An 18,629-nucleotide genomic window follows, 5' to 3' on the forward strand; every position below is an offset into this window, starting at 1 on the left:
ATCCCACCAGGTTTTTCTGTCCATGGAATTCTCCAGACAAGAATACTGGAGTGGGTAGCCATTCCCTTCTCCAGGGGATCTTCCCAACCTGGGGACTGAAGCTGGGTCTCTCATAGGAAGATTCTTTACCATCTGAGCCACTAGTGAAGCAAAGAGGGTAAGTGGGCAGCCAGAAAGAGGGCGGATTGGGAAGTGTAAGCTATAATGTAACAGGTAGAGAAGACAGGAAAGTGGAGGAAAGAGGGGCAGTAGGTGGAAGGAATTTTACTTAGAAAGCATTTTGTTGCAGCCTGAACAATCACAGAGACATAGATTTGGAGGGCTGACTTCAAGCATAGCAAATATGAATCCAAAAGGGAATTGATCATATCTGAAATGATGCTAACGCTATCTACTTTTAACAACTTTTCCAGACTCAAACCTACTTTAAAGGAAAGCATCCACCTACCCTTTGAGGAGCATAAACAGGATGTGAGGATGAGCACTAATGTACTCCACGGTAGGAATCCGAGTGCCTATCTGTCTTCTCAGGATGTTGTTAAATATCTGGGTCACATCCTTTTTTCCCTGTTAAAGAAACAACCATTAAGTTGTATATTTTAAATGGGTGAATTGTATGGCATGTACATTATTTCAAAAGCTGTTTATATACAAACATACTCAGTCCATTTAATATGATATTTTCCCACCTGTGCATTCTTTGACTTCATCTGTCTAAAGATGGGTACAAAAATAAACAAACAACCAGAGTCAAGTCCAAATAAAATCAATGCCCTACACACATAGTAAGCATTTCAAATCATTAAATGCATGAAGTACAGTCAAAGCTTGTGTCTAAAGGCTTTATGATCTCTATTTTTACAGTAATAAAATCAAAGATTAAGGACCACTTTTTAATTAGGGTTGGGGAACAGAAAAAGGTCTTAAGGGGATAGAAAGTTTCAAAAACTTAGGACCATAAACTGGCTTATTGAGAAGCTGATTCTAGAGGGCTTTTTTTGCTTTTAGTTTTTTAATGTAGCAAGAAATAATCATTAGTGATTAATATCACAGTAGGAAGTTTTCTGCATTTTGGAGCTGCCTTCTAATTCAACCCGAACAGTTGACTGTATCCACCCTATTTCTGCAAGGCACACCTGCCTTTAAAATGAATGCATGGACTCTTAACATACAATACGTTTTCATCCTTTGATCTCTTATCACACTGTGTTTCAAAACATCAAAGAGTCTAGGGCTCTGTCTTGAATACTGGCTAAACCTCAAAAACCATAGCTCTGAGTTTGATCCTGAGCCCATAAAGCAGAAAGCTTGCAATCTCAGCCATAACTCTTTTTTTTTTTTTGGAACTCATAAGAATATGCTGAAGTAATTTTTTTTTTCTGTCAGCATCTTTAAGGCTTAAAGGATTAGACAAAAATTTATGGTTATAAAGTAATGAGTTTTCTTTTTAAACAACTGTAACCCAAAGGTCTGTCTTCTAATGAGCCCTTACTCACATCACAGCAGGGTCTTCCAGTACTTTGCTCAGCCCATTGCACTACTTTCCTCCTGGTTTCTGAAGAAGGAAGTGGGTTTGTCACAGATTGCTGAGTTAGTCTCTGCTATGGCACCCCACTCCAGTACTCTTGCCTGGAAAACCCCATGGACAGAAGAGCCTGGTGGGCTGCAGTCCATGGGGTCGCACAGAGTCGGACACAACCGAAACGACTTAGCAGCAGCAGCAGCTCAATCTAAACCAACGCCTCGGGCCACCAGCACTGCGGTCAGCTCTGGATTTCAAACCCCTGCTCCTAGCTCCTCTCAACCCTTGTCCATTGTCTTGCCTTCTACAACCAGTTATTTCCTCAACTAGCTGTTTTATATATGGTTTATCCCAAGTGTAGAAAACCACCTCTTCTCCTTCATTCAACATATTATTAGTACATACTTCCTTTATCAAGGGTTTAAGGGTAATTACAGCGCACTGCAGAAACAACTTCCAATTGAACCCCACATATCACTATTATTAAAGATTCCTCAGCATTTCTGCTTATCTTTTTCCTTAAGCCCCTTCCTCTGTCATGGTTCTGGAGCCTTCAATTGCCCTTACTCTATACCCTTTTCCTATCTCCTATTTCCTTCTACTATCAAAGTTAGCCAATGAGAGGACATTTCTCAAATTTCTGTTATTTTACTCTGCAAAAGGAATCTAAGCTCTTTTCTTTCAGTCTTTTCCTTTCAAACACTGCCTGGAGACCTCACTTTTCACAGTGAATAAAAAAGCCCATGTAGGTGTCTTCTAAACAAAAGGTCTGTTTTTCTCTGTAAGCAATGCTCCATCTTTTTAGGCTATCTGGCAAAAGCTGCAGCCCATCCCTAAAGAAATAATTTTCCTTTCCTGTTATAAAAATACACCAAAGATTTTACAGTCGAAGAGATGCAGGTTCGATCCCTGGGTGGGAAGATTCCCTGGAGAAGGGCATGGCGACCCACCCCAGTATTCTTGCCTGGAGAATCCCATGGACAGAGGAGGCTACAGTCCATGGGGTCGCACAGAGTAAGACATGATTGAAGTGACTTAACATGCAAAACGCACTTTTTAATGTGGATACTTTAAGCATGAGAAGAAAAGTTGCTGCCTGCAGGCTGATCTTTAACACTTCTAGTCCATAGAAATGGACAGTACATTTCTGCAAGTAGTCTAATAATGCTCGTAATGGTGCATTCTTTCTGAAAATACTGTATGTAATCGGTGGAATGCTTAAAACTAAACTGTTTTCAACTTTAACTGCTTTTCATTCATTCATTCAACCAAGAAGCATTTATAAGTATTTATTTTCTGTGGGCTTGATTGAGGAGGACGGCTTCACCTACTGAATATCACATTCATTTATAACTATGTTCTAGGTGACAACTGAATGAACAAAGTCAAGAGCTGTCTGGTTAACTACACCTCAATAACGCTGGGAAAAAAAAAAAAAAACTGCCTGCAATTATCACTACAGCAAGCCTTTGTAATGATAGTATTGAGTCACCAGGGAAAATTATTACATCTAGTACATCATTTTGGAGGACAGGCACGTCTACAATGCATTTTATAAAGAAAATGTAAAGTAAGCCACAAAAATACTACTTATCTACTTATCTCTCTCCATTTGAAGAGTTAACTTAATCTTCAGCTACATGGAAAATTCAAATATTCAGAAAGATAAATATTTTTCCCCAAGGATTTTGGAGAGTAAAATTTTACTCTACTTGATAATGTAGAAGTCCATCTTTAGGCAACTTAATGACTTAATTCCCAAATAATTTTGAAGTAAACTTTCTTACTGTTCCTCTTTTGTTACCTAAGTCAATGCAACACAAAGATGTGAAACATACCAAGTTTTTCTTTGGTGTACTCCCATCTCCTCAATTCTTGGCCAGCGCTTTGAGCCTGTCTATTCTGTGGTTGCTCAAGGCTTCACAAGGTCACCGGACCCGACAATATTTCACCCTTGACTCAGTCTTCAAAACATAACCAACCTTGGTCATAGTCCTTCCAGCATCCCACTGCAGATTAGGTTAATCTCATACACTAACTCAAGCTAAATTAATGATGATAATAGCTTAATACACTGCTGCTTTCAGGGAAACACACAAAACAATAGATTTACAGAAATCTAACACCATCTTCCAAGAGCAGGGGAGTTTCCCATTTATGGTCACTCACCAACCAAGTTTAAAACTAAAATAATAAACAAAGAAACAGACATCAAGGGTTATAACAAAAATAAACCAGATTATATTTAACTTAAGTTTGAGAAGGAGAGAAGATGAGAATATACTATTTGGTATCTATATATTTGCATATACATTTAAGTGTTCTTCCGTAACACATATATGTATATATATTTTACTTAGTTTAATATTTAAAAACAATGCTGTAAGTTGATATTATTCCTATTTTATAGATGGTAAAGTTTAGTCTCAAAGAGGTTATGTTGCTAACTACCAAATGGCAGAGCAGGGACTCCATACATAAACAATTCTAAATCTAAGTCAAGGGTTTTCCCACTATGCACAGCTCCTACAAATGTCCATAATACCTCATTTTAAACTAAATTAAGGAAACATGAAAGTATATAAACACAAAGATAAAACTACACTTTAATTCCATTAAGTCTGGTTTAAAAAAGGAAATGAGGAGGGGCTTCCTAGGCGGTCTAGTGGCTAAAACTCCACACTCCCAATGCACAGGGCCCTTGTTTGATCCCTGGTCAGGGAACTAGATCCCACATGCTGCAACTAAGACCCAGTGCAGCCAAAATAAATAACCAAACAAAATATTTTTAAAAAGGGAAATAGGGAGTAAGATGGGGAGGAAGAAAGACAAGACAAGCTAGAGGGAAAACTAAGAAAGGAGATAATTGAGCAGAAAATGTCAAAGTTAGAGAAACAGATAAGGCAGGGAAGGAAGAAAAAGACACGTTTCTCCCATCCAAGTATTAACCAGGCCCAACCCTGCTTAGCTTTGGAGATCAGACAAGATTGGGCACGTTCAGAGTGGTATGGCCATAGACAAGACAGAGGTTTCTAAAAGGGAGGCTGAATTGAAATCTGGGCCCTGGGGGGCCCTCAGACAGTCTTGTTTCTAGTCAAACACACAGAGCAGTCTTGCCCTGCATTCCTCCTCCTCAGCTCTGCTGCTGCTGCTGCTGCTAAGTCGCTTCAGTTGTGTCCGACTCTGTGCGACCCCATAGACGGCGGCTCCCACGTCCCTGGGATTCTCCAGGCAAGAACACTGGAGTGGGTTGCCATTTCTCCAATGCATGAAAGTGAAAAGTCAAAGTGAAGTCGCTCAGTCGTGTCCGACTCTTAGCGACCCCATGGACTGCAGTCTACCAGGCTGCTCCATCCATGGGATTTTCCAGGCAAGAGTACTGGAGTGGGGTGCCATTGCCTTCTCCGCTCCTCAGCTCTAGTTGGCCAAAATTGTCTTCCATCTAAGCCATCCAGAGAACCGTGAGCTAGTATTTCCACACATCCCCAGAGCCCCGACCTTATCTTGGTCCATCACTGTAATGAGTCTCCTTTTACTTCCTCGGTGACAAAACTAAAGCAATTTACTTCAGAAATCTCCATTCTCTTCTATCTCTGAGAATTAATGGAGATCCAAGCGCTTACCTGACAGTATCTAAAGCCTGATAGTAGTAGCAAAACAACAATCAAATCAAAACCAAGATTTCCATCATGAAATGTGTCTTACAACCACACATTTCATTGAGAAACCACTGTTCTAAGTTAGACATACCATAGATAATAAAATGCTTACACACATTCACCCCTTATGTTTCTAGATTATTGTTTTACATATTATTTCAGTAATTAGGTATAACTGCTTTCAAAAAATGAGAGAAATATCCTATATTAGTAGCATTAAAAAAATTCTTAAATCGTTGGTATAAATGTTTTAATTAAAGAAACAGGCCTGGGAGATACTACATTTGAATCTCAGCTTAGGCGCTTAGTGACCAAGTGACTTTGGGGAAATTAATATCTTTAAACTTTAGAGTCTTCATCTATAAATCAAGGCTAATAATATAGTACTGATCATATACAGGTTGCTTTAAGAATAAAATGAGAGACTTCCCTCGTGGTCAGTGGCTAAGACTCCATGTTCCCAATGCAGGGGGTCTGGGTTCAATACCTGGTCAGGGTTTGATCCCTGGTCAGGGAACTAGATCCCACATGCCCTAATTAAACCTGGCAAGCCAAATAAATAAATATTTTTTAAAACTTAAAAAGAAAAGAATTAAGCTAGAAGAGAGCTTAAAAACTGTACAACATTCAGTAAGCACTCAAGTTATCTTTTATTATTATTGACCATTAACTTCACTACTTAGCTGCATAAAACTTAACTATGGTATACCTTTTGCTTTTTTTAAAAAAAAAGATTAAGGTGATTTTAGAAGTTTTAGTGGAGAAAATGGGATTTTAAATAATATATAAATAGTAATAATTTGGCCATGTGATGCAAACAGCCAACTCATTGGAAAAGACCCTGAAAGACTGAAGGCAAAAGGAAAAGAGGGCAGCAGGATGGGATGGTTGGATGGCATCGCCAAGTCCGTGGATGTGAACTTGGGCAAACTCCAGCAGAAAGTGAGGGCCAGGGAGGCCTGGGATGCTGTAGTCCATGGGGTCATAAAGAGTCGGACACAACTTAGCAACTGAACAACAACAACAGTAACAAAAAATGACAGTCAAATATTGGTAGTCATGTGTATAAAAATTGAAAAGCACAACTGTCATCCTTTGGCAGATGGTGTACCTCAAAGTCTATCAGCTGTAGGTCGGCTATGAGTGTCACCAGCAGCCCGGTGTTGTAGAGCTCCTGTGAGAGCTGGGCCACAGCTTCCACTGGGGGCTCCTTGTCACTCGTCCCACACAGAATTTCTTTCATTGCTTGCAGTGATTTTGACACTTCTTCTGAAGCCTAGGGACCAAAATATACGCTAATAGTTAAGAGTGAAAAAAAAAAATTTCAGGCTACAAATAAACAAAAACCACTTCTTGAGCCCTGCTTATTTACTTTTAAAATTCTGTATAATTATTATTTTTTATTGACTGAATGATAACTGTTTTACAGTGTTGCGTGAGCTCTTCTGTACAATATATCCCCTCCCTCCTGAACCTCCCTTCTACCCGCCAACACCCCGCCAACCCCATTCCCTCACTGCCCTCCAGGGCATCACAGAGCACTCAGCTGAGCCCCCTGTGCGATACAGCAGCTTCCCACTGGTTACCTATTTTCTGCTTATTTGTGATTAAAGAACTCAATACAGTTACAAACAAACAAAAGCCATGTAGTAGGCACTGTTTTTGTTTTTTTTGAAAATATTACTGAAATTAATTTATAAAAGAGAGATCTTTAGTATTTCTACTTGGTTAATATAATTGAAATGATCTTTCTTTAAATCATATTCATAGTGAACTCTGCTAGTAATAAATTATAAATTTAACTCTTGAAAATTAAATTCAATCCATGTTGAAGACTTATCAGTAGCAAGTAGTCTTATTTAAAGCTTTTGTTAATGATTTTCAACAAATCCCTATGATTCTTATTTTTTAAATGGAATAGGTACAAAATCATATATTGTCAAAACCCATAACCTTTGTCAATCCACTGATCCCTCACACATAACCATGATCACTTTGTTATCTATGAAACTTAAAAAAAAAAAGCAAAAAATCTCACTACATTATAAAGAAAAATACGAGAGGGACTTCCCTGGTGGTCCAGTGGCTAGTACTCCACCCTCCAATGCAGGGGGCCCTCCCACATGCTGAAACTGAGTTCACTTGCCACAACTAAAAACTCCATGTGCTGCAACTAAGATTCAGTGCAGCCAAACTAATTAATTAGAAGAAGAATAGGAGAACCTACAGAGAAGAAAGTATATCAGTGAGTAGGGCCTGGGGAGGGAAGAATGAGGTGCTGAACATATTCTGAAATTAGATGGTGGTGATGGGTACACAACCTTCTGAATAAACTAATAACCACTGAATTGCACACTTTAAAATGGTAGATTGTGTAGTATCTTAATTATACTAAGAAATTATAGCAAAAAAATTTAAAAAACAGGTAAGCAAAACAAACAGGCAAATTAGTTAACACTTTGCTGAATATTTTAAAGTAGGTATAGTTTTAGTACTTTCAAGTATTGTACTCTAATCATTATAATTAAAGAAGGAAATAGAATAAGGCAAAAATAATTAAAAAAAACTACCTCATAGTAGTTGTTAATTAAAAAATTAATTTCCAGATACATTTCATGATATGACTGAAGAAATCCTTAATTTATTAAAGGTAAGAAGTTTTCTTAAATTGTGATATATACCTATAGAAGATTACTTTAAACATATATAGAGTTTAGAATAATTATAAAGCAAACACTTGTGTGGCCAAAACAGAGGTCAAAAAAGAGAACATTTTTAGCATCCCAGAAGCCACCTTGAATGCCCTCTTTTCAGTCTAGAAGTAAATCCTTCTATGTCTTTGATGACAATCACTTATTTACCTTTCTTTACAGGTTATTTTAAAATCTATGTTTGTTTCCCAAAACAACATAGCTGAGTTCTGCTGACTTGGAATAGCACCTGTACCCTCTTATGATTTGTTTCTTTCACTCAGCACTGTATTTGTAAGGCTCATTCTTCCTGCTCTATGTCGCAGCACTTCTTTAAATTCACTGTTGTATACTATTCTATTGATAGCTGGACTGCAACTTCTCAGTTTCACTGTTGATGGACATCGAGGTGTTTCCACTGATGGGTTACTATGAACAACAATGCTAGGAACAATCTTGACAATGCATCCTGGTGCACATGTGCAAGAACATCTCTAGAGTTTACACTAGGAGGGAACCGAAGGGTCTTAGAGCGTGCATGCAGTCGGTGCGGGGGTGCAGGTGTGATCAATCGTGTCCGACTCTTTGCGACCCCATAGACTGCAGCCCGCCAGGCTCCTCTGTCCATGGGGATCTTCCAGGCAAGAATGCTGGAGTCGGTTGCCATTTCCTCCTCCAGAGGATCTTCCCCACCCAGAGGTCAAACTGCATCTCCTGTGTCTCTTGCATTGCAGGTGGATTCTTTACCGATGAGACCCCAGGGAAGCCCCAGTCACTTTAGAGACAAACTGAATATGTTGGACTCAATGTCCCTTTGAGGGAATATCTAAGATACTAAAAAGACCTTCCTATGAGGAAGTGCTGCCCAGTAGGACTTTAAAACAATATTAAAAGGAGGCTGCACTGGGTATTCCTGGCAGTCCAGTGGTTATCACTCCATGCTTCCAGTGCAAGGTTCAATCCCTGGTTGGGGAACTAAGATTCCACATGACGCTGTGGTGTGGCCGAAAAGAGAAAAAAGGCAGCATCGTAGTAGAAACTGTCAGATGATCTTTAAACACAAACTTTTTACTCTTCATGTATAACATTATACACAGTGTAAGTATTAACAGTATAACCCGTTAGATGTTTAACTGTAAAACCCTTTAGATGTTTTTTTTTTTTCCATTCTGAATTTTTTCCTTCTAGTTTTATTGAAATATAATTGACATAAAGTCCTGTAAGTTTCAGGTGTACAGCATAATGATTTGACTTACATATATCATGAAATATTTATCACAATAAGTTTTTCCATCACTGCATACAGATACAAAATTAAAGAAACAGAGGAGAAAAAAATTTTTTTCCTTGTGATGAGAACTCAGGATTCTCTTAACAACTTCCATATATAACATACAGCAGTGTTAATCACATTTATCATGCTGCACCTTATATTTCTAGTACTTTCTTACCTTTCAACCGGAAGATTGACTACATCTAATTCCTTCTGCCCAACACCCCTGCCTCTGGTGACCACAAATCTGATCTCTTTTTCTGAGTTTGTTTGTTCATATATTTTTGAAGTATAATTGACCTGTAACACTATGTCAGTTTCTGTTACACAACATAGTGATTCTACATTTCTATACATTTCTAAAATATGTAAGTCTAGTTATGATCTGTGGCCATACAAAGACACTACTTGGTTATTGACTATATTCTCGACACTCTCCTACCCACGCAACTGGAAGTCTGTACCTCTTAATCTCCCTCACCAGTTCCTTCCCCCAACCCCAACCCCACCTCCCCTCTGACAATAACTGTTTCTCCTTAATATTGTTTTTTTAGATTCCACATATAAGTGAAACTGCACAGTGTTTGTCTTTCTCTGACTTATTTCACTTAGCATAGTGAACCTCTAGGTCTATCCAAGTTGTTGCAAATGGCAAGATGTCCTTTCCTTTTTATGACTGAGTAATATTCTGTTACTCCTTAACTCTAGAGGATCCAAGGTTGGTCTGAGGCTCTAGAAAATGAATGAAGAGTTCAAGACAACATATTCAATAATTATCAATGACATAAGACCTGAAACCAATTTAAATGTATTCACAAAGACCCTGAGAGTGCATTGCAGACCATGTTTAGGATTCTTCATTAAGCTTTTACATTGGCTTGTGGTCTATTCATGTATTTTAATAATAACATTATTGTTTTAGCTCATACCTTATCTGTCTTTTTGTCTTGCTTTTCCAAAATGGCCAAGTTGTCTCTCAGAATTTTCACGATTTCTGCTGGATTTTTGTGTGATTTACTAAACAGAGGCATTTTTTCATCTATAGAAATCTCTTCATGCAATATAGAACGCTAAAAACAAGTAAACAACAAAAATTATGATTTTAATTCTTAATATGATTAAATTGTTATACCAAAATGTCATATTTCCAACAAATTCAGTAATATGGAACATTAAAATCGATCAATCTAAAACAATTTTTAAGTTTCATGCCAAATTTAAGTTAGTGTAAAATATTTCAAGAAAGATATTTTTAAAGGTTTACCTAAAAGTTTTTACTCAGAGTTTAATATTTTTCTTATAAGAGAAATTAAAGATTTATGCAAGAATAGGAAAAGGAGTATTCTTAGAGAATAAGCTGATACTTAAAACTAGATATTTTGACTAAAGAGAGTGAGGAATATGGTGATATTAATGATGATAAAATAGAACATGTAAAACAAAAGTCAGACTAAGATAAACAAGCTCTGGTAAAGCAATATTTTAAAACATTCCACTCAATAGCAATAACAAAATTACAATGTAAAATTATTTAGAATCTGTTTATTTTTATTTTTTTTACTCTTCAAATATTCAGCTGGCCATACTCACTGATGAAATGAGGATTACCATGATGGCTGGGAGTGGGGAGGTGAGGAGGAGGGGAAAAGAAAAATCAGTTCTTCTTTTTGAGAACATTTATTTGCATAGAGCAGAAAAAGCCAAATATAGCTATTATCACCTTGTTTATACTAAAAATGTGCTAGGGAAAAAGATCTAAATTAAAGGCTCCAGTTAAGAGAAACATATTCATTTGCTCTACATGAATTAGCAAAAATATGTCAAACATTACAGAAATATGATGTAATTAATCAAAAGCTGCCATTAACCAGTGATCCAGAGGTAACAACTGTTATCAGCTTTTATACATACTCCTCCTTAACTTTTCTCTCTATATCTAAAAATATATTTTTAAAACCAAATTATAAGAGTACTAAAAACAGTATTTTTCGGGCTATAGTATTTTTTTAGGCTTTCCCTAATGGAAGAAAGCAAAGAGAAACTAAAGAACCTCTTGGTGAAAGAGGAGAGTGAAAATGTTGGCTTAAAACTCAACATTCAAAAAACTAAGATCACGGCATCTGGGCCTATCACCTCATGGCAAATAGATGGGGAAGCAATGGAAACAGTGACAGACATTATTTTCCTGGGCTCCAAAATCACTGCAGACGGTGACTGCAGCCATGAAATTAAAAGATGCTTGCTCCTTGGAAGAAAAGCTATGACAAATCTAGACAGTATATTAAAAAGCAGAGTTACCACGTTGCTGACAAAGGTCTGTCTAGTCAAAGCTATGGTTTTCCAGTAGTCATGTATGGATGTGACAGCTGGACCATAAAGAAGGCTGAGCACCAAAGAATGATGCTTTTGAACTCTAGTGTTGGAGAAAACTCTTGAGAGTCCCTTGGACTGCAAGGAAATCAAACCAGTCAATCCTATAGGAAATCAGCCTTGAATATTCATTGGAAAGACAGATGCTGAAACTGAAGCTCCAATACTTTGGCCACCTGATGCGAAGAGCCAACTCACTGGAAAAGACCCTGATGCTGGGCAAGATTGAGGGAAGGAGGAGAAGGGGACAACAGAGGATGAGATGGTTGGATGGCATCACCAACTCAGAGGACATGAATTTGAGCAAACTCAGGAGATAGTGAAAGACAGGAAAGCCTGGCGTGCTGCAGTCCATGGGTCACAAAGAGTCCGACACAACTGAGCGACTGAACAACAACAACAACATCCATTATACAGACATACAATTACTAGGAGTATTTGGTAATTTCTTATTAAATTTTATTTTACCAATACCTCTATAGAAAGACTTCTGGGTTAACTCCATTTTTCCTCATATTTTTCTTATTAACAATAATGCAATTAATCAATGAAGAATATTACACACAAATATATAACAGCAACTGACAGCAATACTCTAACCAGTTACGGATCCAGCATAACCTTGGTTACGGTTCTAAATACTACACCCCCTAGATTCCTACTTCCCAAATCTGCTTCCCTAGGATTTCTGTCAAATCTCTGAGTTACCTGAATCCTTCCAAAAATTTTCTTCAGTATTTGTTGTTTGTGATCAAGAATTATAACGCTGGCATTCAACGTATCTGCTAAACAAACATGAAGTATTTAAATCCTAATCTAGTTCTGACTTGGTAACTGATCCACTATGATTCAGAAGTTATCATGCTTGTTTACATGTCATTTAAGTTTTTAATAAGTGTTTTTTTAAACTAACTGTGAATTCACCTTGTCATAACATTTAACTCATATTTTTTCTATCTCACTCACAAAGATATCAGGACAAATGTTGCCAAAGGCTCTGAGAAAGCCCACATACATATTGTTAGTACCAAGTAAGTTACCTTATTTTATTTTTTAATACATCCCCATGACTTACTTCAGAGAAGGCAATGGCACCCCACTCCAGTACTCTTGCCTGGAAAATCCCATGGACGGAGGAGCCTGGTGGGCTGCAGTCCATGGGGTCACTAAGAGTCGGACACAACTGAGCGACTTCACTTTCACTTTTCACTTTCATGCACTGGAGAAGGAAATGGCAACCCACTCCAGTGTTCTTGCCTGGAGAATCCCAGGGACGGGGGAGCCTGGTGGGCTGCCGTCTGTGGGGTCGCACAGAGTCGGACACGACTGAAGCGACTTAGCAGCAGCAGCATGACTTCCTTAGTTTATGACTGAAAGTTGGTACCTTTTGACCCCCTTCCACCATTTCATCCACACCCCACCCTCTGCCTCTGGCAACCACCAATCCATTCTGTGTATCTATAAGCTTGGCTTCTGTTTCTTAGTTTTTTAGATTCCACATATAAGTGAGATCATATGGTATTTGTCTTTTTCTGATTTACTTCACTTAGCATAATACCCTCAAAGTTCCATCCTTGTTGTCACAAATGGCAAGATTTCATTCTTTTATGGCTGAATAATACTGTTCTATACACACACACACCTCACACACACAGAGCATGTCTTTATCCATTCATCCATAGATGGGCACTGAGGTTGTTTCCATTATCTTGGCTATTGTAAATAATGTTGCAATAAAGATGCACAGTTCTTTATGAATTGGTGTTTCCATTTTCTTCAGATAAGTACCCAGAAGTTGAATTGCTATACCATATGGTCAGTCTATTTTTAATTTTTTGAGGAACCTTTATATTGTAAGGTTGATTCATAAAGAAAGATAGAGCATCATATTTTCAAATTAGATAGGCCAAATACAGTGAGCTCTTGCTTATTCATCACTGGCCCACACCCATTCTGAGTATAATTCTTAGTATCTATCAAGGCCAAAGATAAAGGGTGTAAGGGGGAGTTCTGAAAATGGTGCCTCCCTGGGATAACGTGGTACTAGTAATTTTTCCATAAATTCTACCTCAGAGTTTCTAGAACATGCATTATATTTCAGCAACACAAGAAGCCGGAGCAAGAGAAGATGCCATGTTAGGTCCAACAGACAGACACTGCCCAGACGAATGCCCCCATCTGGGGCACTGAAAATCAACTTGCCCTCCAGGTTAGTGGTGACACTGAGCCACGCAGCAACACAAATGCCAGATGACCGACACGGGCCCTGCTGTACTTTTCCCATTTACAAAGTAAGTAAACAGAATAAACAACAAACAACACAGGTTCTGTTTTTTTTTTTTTTAAAGCAGTACAAGAAAAGGGGGTAAGTGTCCTGTGGACTCCAATTGGAAAGATTACTTCCAGAATTCATTCTCTGTAGGAGACAGAACAGAGATAACTGGGGGTGGGGAGGTAGGAACGGAAAGGACCTAGACAGAAAGAGAGGAGAACTGGTCAAGATAAAAGAGCAACACATAATACACACACACGTGTAGAGACACCCGCAGACGTAGCACGGCAATCCAGATCTGCGCAGGGCAGGAGTGACCCCACAGAACATCGACTGAGGACAACTGAAAGGTACACAATTAGTCCATATCTATTTAGTCAAAAGATATTTACTGAGTTCCTGTAAGGTTCGAGGCCTTGCACTACTAAATGCAAGAGTTAGTAAGCCTCAGAGTGTTCTCGATGTAGTGGGAGACAGCCACACAGAGGGTTTGGCCAGAACACCAGAAAAGCTCAAACTAAAATGATGGAGATAAGGTACTCGTGTGTGTGTGTGTGTGTGTGTGTGTGTGTGTGTGTAGTGTATCCTGCATTGGAAAAACCTGAATGAACATTTTGGCCAACCCAGTATTATAGAAATATGGAGAAGATACAGTGTTATATCCCATAAAAACACGTATTATGACAATGAAAAGAGGCAGAGGAAGCCAACAAGTGCAAAAGGAACTGAAACATGGAGTAGAAGCAACAAAGATAGAACAGCTTAAGTAGAAAAGAGATCTAAATGTGATCACTGAAAGGGTTTTTCTAGCTGAGACTAATAATGAGACCCCAAACTCACTGTGCTGCAGCGTGCTGCCGACCATGGGGTTGCAAAGAGTCGGACATGACTGAGCGACTGAACAACATCAACAAAACTCAGTGTGGCTTTCAGAAGAAACCAACACTTTTCTCTTAAAGCTCATTCCTACAAAATGACTAACAACAAAAAGGATCAAAATTAAATTGTCTTTGGACTTTCATAAAATTACATGTCATGAAGCCACGGAGAGAATCTAGAGTCCTGAAAGGAAAGTCTATAACCACATAATTAAATCTCTGGCCAACATATTTATGTGCAAATAGGCTGTGTACACTTTGTAAAATTTTTACCAAAAGTTGAGATGGAGTCAAACCCACAAAAGCTCAACAAAACCAGAAATAGTTCTTGAAAGGGAGCCTTGGTGTGGGAGGGTGAGAATCTACAATTCATTCATGTGGGAATAAAAAGAAATAAGTCAAAAAGGAAATTGCCTCAAAAATCTCAAAGAAAAAGAAGAATGGAAATAACAATGAAATTAGAAATAACTGAATCAGAAAAGGAAAAGAAAATCTCTGGTACTTTGGGTACCTGTTTTTTTCTGGTAATAGACCTTTCTGCTCTCCTTCCCACCCCACCTCACACACACCACCCACCTACTCTAGCAAGAGGGTGAGAACATGACTCAGGCAGGGCCGAGTATCTCTTCCACTGCCCTGGCTCTAGCAGTTGGCTCACAAACAGATTGAGACACCACCAAGCTAATCAAAATATGCTTCAACTCGGCTTTTCCCCCTAGGTGTTTTAATTTAGTTTAAATAAAATATTTGGGGCATCTAGAAGAAGAAATAGAGAACAATGTAACAAGTTCCTGTGTATTTACCACCCAGCTCAAAAATTAAAACAACCCAAGCTACCACCTTGGTAGCTTCAGTTCTCCGATCCCATTCACCTCTGGCTCATACTGTATCTATTTATCATGTACCCTAGCTATACATACTTTCACACTTTTACTAATATTACAGATAATATGTGATATTGTTGTGTGTGCTTTGAAGCATTATAGAAATGGTACTACAAGTCAGTTTCTTTCCCCCACCAACATTATGTTTATGAGATTTGTGTATTGATACAAATCTCACATTTATCTTACATGCTACAGAGCATCCCATTGGCTTCCCAGGTGGCGCTAGTGGTAAAAAAAAAAAAAACAAAAAACAAAAACCTGTCTCCCAGTGTAGGAGATGCAAGAGATGCAGGTTTGATCCTTGGGTCAGTAAGATCCCCTTGAGAAGGGCATGGCAACCCACTCTATTATTCTTGCCTGGAGAATCCCATGGACAGAGGAGCCTGGCAGTTCATAGGGTCACAAAGAGCTGGACACAACTGAAGTGACTTAGCATGCACTTATGACTATATCACAATTTGGGTTTCCCTGGTGGCTCAGTTGGTAAAGAATCTGTCTGCAATGTGGGAGATCTGGGTTCCATCCCTTGGTTGGGAAGATCCCCCAGAGAAGGGAACAGCTACCCACTCCAGTATTCTGGCCTAGAGAATTCCCTGGACTATGGGGTCGCAAAGAGTCACACACAACTGAGCGAATTTCACTCACTCTCTGAGATCTAATTGTTTTCAATTGTTTATTTTTTTTTCAATTGTTTATTTTTTTAAATTTTTATCTATTTACTTGGCTGCTCCAGGTCTTAGATGAGGCCTGGGGGATGTTTAGCTGCGGCATGTGGGATCTAGTTTACCAACCAGGGATTGAACCCGGGCCCCTGTCTTGGGAGCAAGGAATTTTGGCCACTGGATCACCAGGAAACTCCCTCACCTTTTAAAATAGTGACATATAGTAAAAAATGCACTTTATATTGTGACTCAGAGCAAAGGAGTATATAAATGGTTGTATAATTGTCTCATGAAACAATACCTGAACTCTGGATAGTTTCCATTCTATCTGTTCTAGCCTACATCATTAAAAAAAAAAAAAAAGAGTCCTGATCATTATCCATTAAATTAATTCACTACCTGCTAGTTGGGCTTCCCTGGTGGCTCAGATGGTAAAGAATCTGCCTGCAATGTGGGAGACCTGGGTTCGATCCCTGGGTTGGGAAGATCCCCTGGAGAAGGGAACAGCAACCTACTCCAGTACTCTGGCCTGGAGAATTCCATGAACAGAGGAGCCTGACGGACTCCAGTCCATGCAGTGGCAGAGTCGGACGTGACTGAGCGACTTTTACTTCACTTTCACTAACTGCTAATTAGCATGCAAGATGTCACTATGGATGAAACTAGATGAAAGGTACACAGGGTGTCTTGGTATCGTTTCTTATCTACAGTTATCTCAAAATAAAAAGTAAAGAATCTATCACTATGGAAAATTGACAGCAATAATCCAACATAAGGATAGTTACTGTTCCTGAGGCAGAAAACTAACAAATGAAAGATATACTTAAAGATGTACAAGGTATGTCTATTTATCTAGTCAATCCTTCAGCAAGCCACCTTTTTAACTGTATACAACCACAGGATCATTTCCGGAATATGGCTCAATTAACGTTAATTCATATTATCCAAATGAGATTTGTCATCTTGATGTTTTTCTGTATTACCTATAATGAGCATATTTCTTCTTTTCTGAAACAATAAACAGATTTTTGAGGGAAAAAATCCATCTAACTAAGCAAGGAACTGAATAGAAAAACTCATTTTGTTTTTGAACAGAAAAATCAAATATTAAATATTTAAATATCATTAAAATGTCAATTACTCCTAAAGTCCATAATTTGCTACAACTCCAGTCACAAATCCAAGAAAGTTTTTAGTAAATAAATTCAGTCAAGAATATAAAAGAAAAAAAAAAAAGAATATAAAAGAACAAGGATAACAAATTTTACAATGGAAGATTTCTTACGGGGGAATGAAATTAAAAGTGTTATAAAGTGCTATAAGTAAAACAGTAAGACAAGAAAAATAGACCAATGGAACAAAACAGGCCAGATACAGAAGTGACTGTAAGTGACTTTCAAACTTCTGGATATAAAATAATTTCTCTAATTTTACAAGTGATGAAGTAAATCTCAAAAAAAAAAAAAAAAAAAAAGACTGACAAATCAGTTAATATGAATTTGCTACAAATTTAATTAAAAATTTTTGAATTTTCATGGATATAATAATAATATTACAGGCAAACAACAAATAAGAGAATTCTGTGACATGACTATGAAAGACAGAGGGCTAAAATCATTATAAAAGGAGATCTAAAACAAATAAGAAAATCATGAAGAAATAATGTATACATATTAGAAAACCACAAAGGAGGAAATATAGTTAAACACATAGTACATGTTTATTTTCTATAATGGGAACACACAAAGTTAAAAATGAAGGACTATTTTGCTCATGATGCAACATAGTGTCTTTGTTGGTTTGAGAATATTCTATCTATTGATGGTGAGATGCAACAGGCTCTCTTTTCTTATTGGTGGGATTGGGCAACATGGATCTAGAGCCTTTAAATATCATAACCTCTGACTCAGTAATTCTGTTTCTATCAGTTTGTCTTAAGAAAATAAACTAATAATGGTTATCTTTACAACTCTTTTTTTTTTTTCACATTTCAACATCTCTAAAATGTGCATGTCTCTTAATAATTGATGGAACCTTATACTAACTGGCAGGGTATTTTTGTTCATTTGTTTTCTTTCTTAGTGGTACATAAAGTGTATGCCTTACAACCAATGACTTCTTAGATTTGATGGAATACAGTATATGGCTATGAAAATGTTTACAAAGAATGTGAAATAAAATGTACAGGCTGCTAAAAGCACCATCCCATAATACAGAGTATAATGACAACTACATAAAAGCAAGCAAAACCACAAATACACAACACTTATGCAGAAAGAAATAATTTTAAAAAGTTAACAGTGACTGCCTCTGGGTAGCTGGATTATGAATATTTAATTTTCTTCTTCCTTAAAATTCTCTCTTTTTTTCTTCAAACTTTGTTTAATAGATCATGCAAATGCATTTACAATGGAAA

General features: G+C 37.7%; 1 protein-coding gene across 7 annotated transcripts in view; it reads right to left on the reverse strand.

The window, feature by feature from the left end:
* Positions 1 to 18,629, reverse strand: part of CAB39L (calcium binding protein 39 like) — a 117,929-nt gene that overhangs the window by 65,940 nt on the left and 33,360 nt on the right. For all 7 annotated transcript variants that reach the window (XM_086329126.1, XM_086329127.1, XM_086329128.1 and 4 more), the window contains 3 exons: positions 10,074 to 10,214; positions 6,293 to 6,457; positions 449 to 567 (listed from right to left, as the gene is read on the reverse strand). In XM_086329126.1, coding sequence (XP_086185252.1) covers positions 449 to 567; positions 6,293 to 6,457; positions 10,074 to 10,175 — 386 coding nt within the window. In that variant the 5' untranslated portion in view covers positions 10,176 to 10,214. The remainder of the gene's footprint in view (positions 1 to 448; positions 568 to 6,292; positions 6,458 to 10,073; positions 10,215 to 18,629) is intronic.

This window comes from Bos grunniens, chromosome 12, assembly GCF_055505025.1.
Source record: "Bos grunniens cultivar Pamir isolate PY7600 chromosome 12, Bosgru_T2T1.0, whole genome shotgun sequence".
Taxonomy (NCBI): domain Eukaryota; kingdom Metazoa; phylum Chordata; class Mammalia; order Artiodactyla; family Bovidae; genus Bos; species Bos grunniens.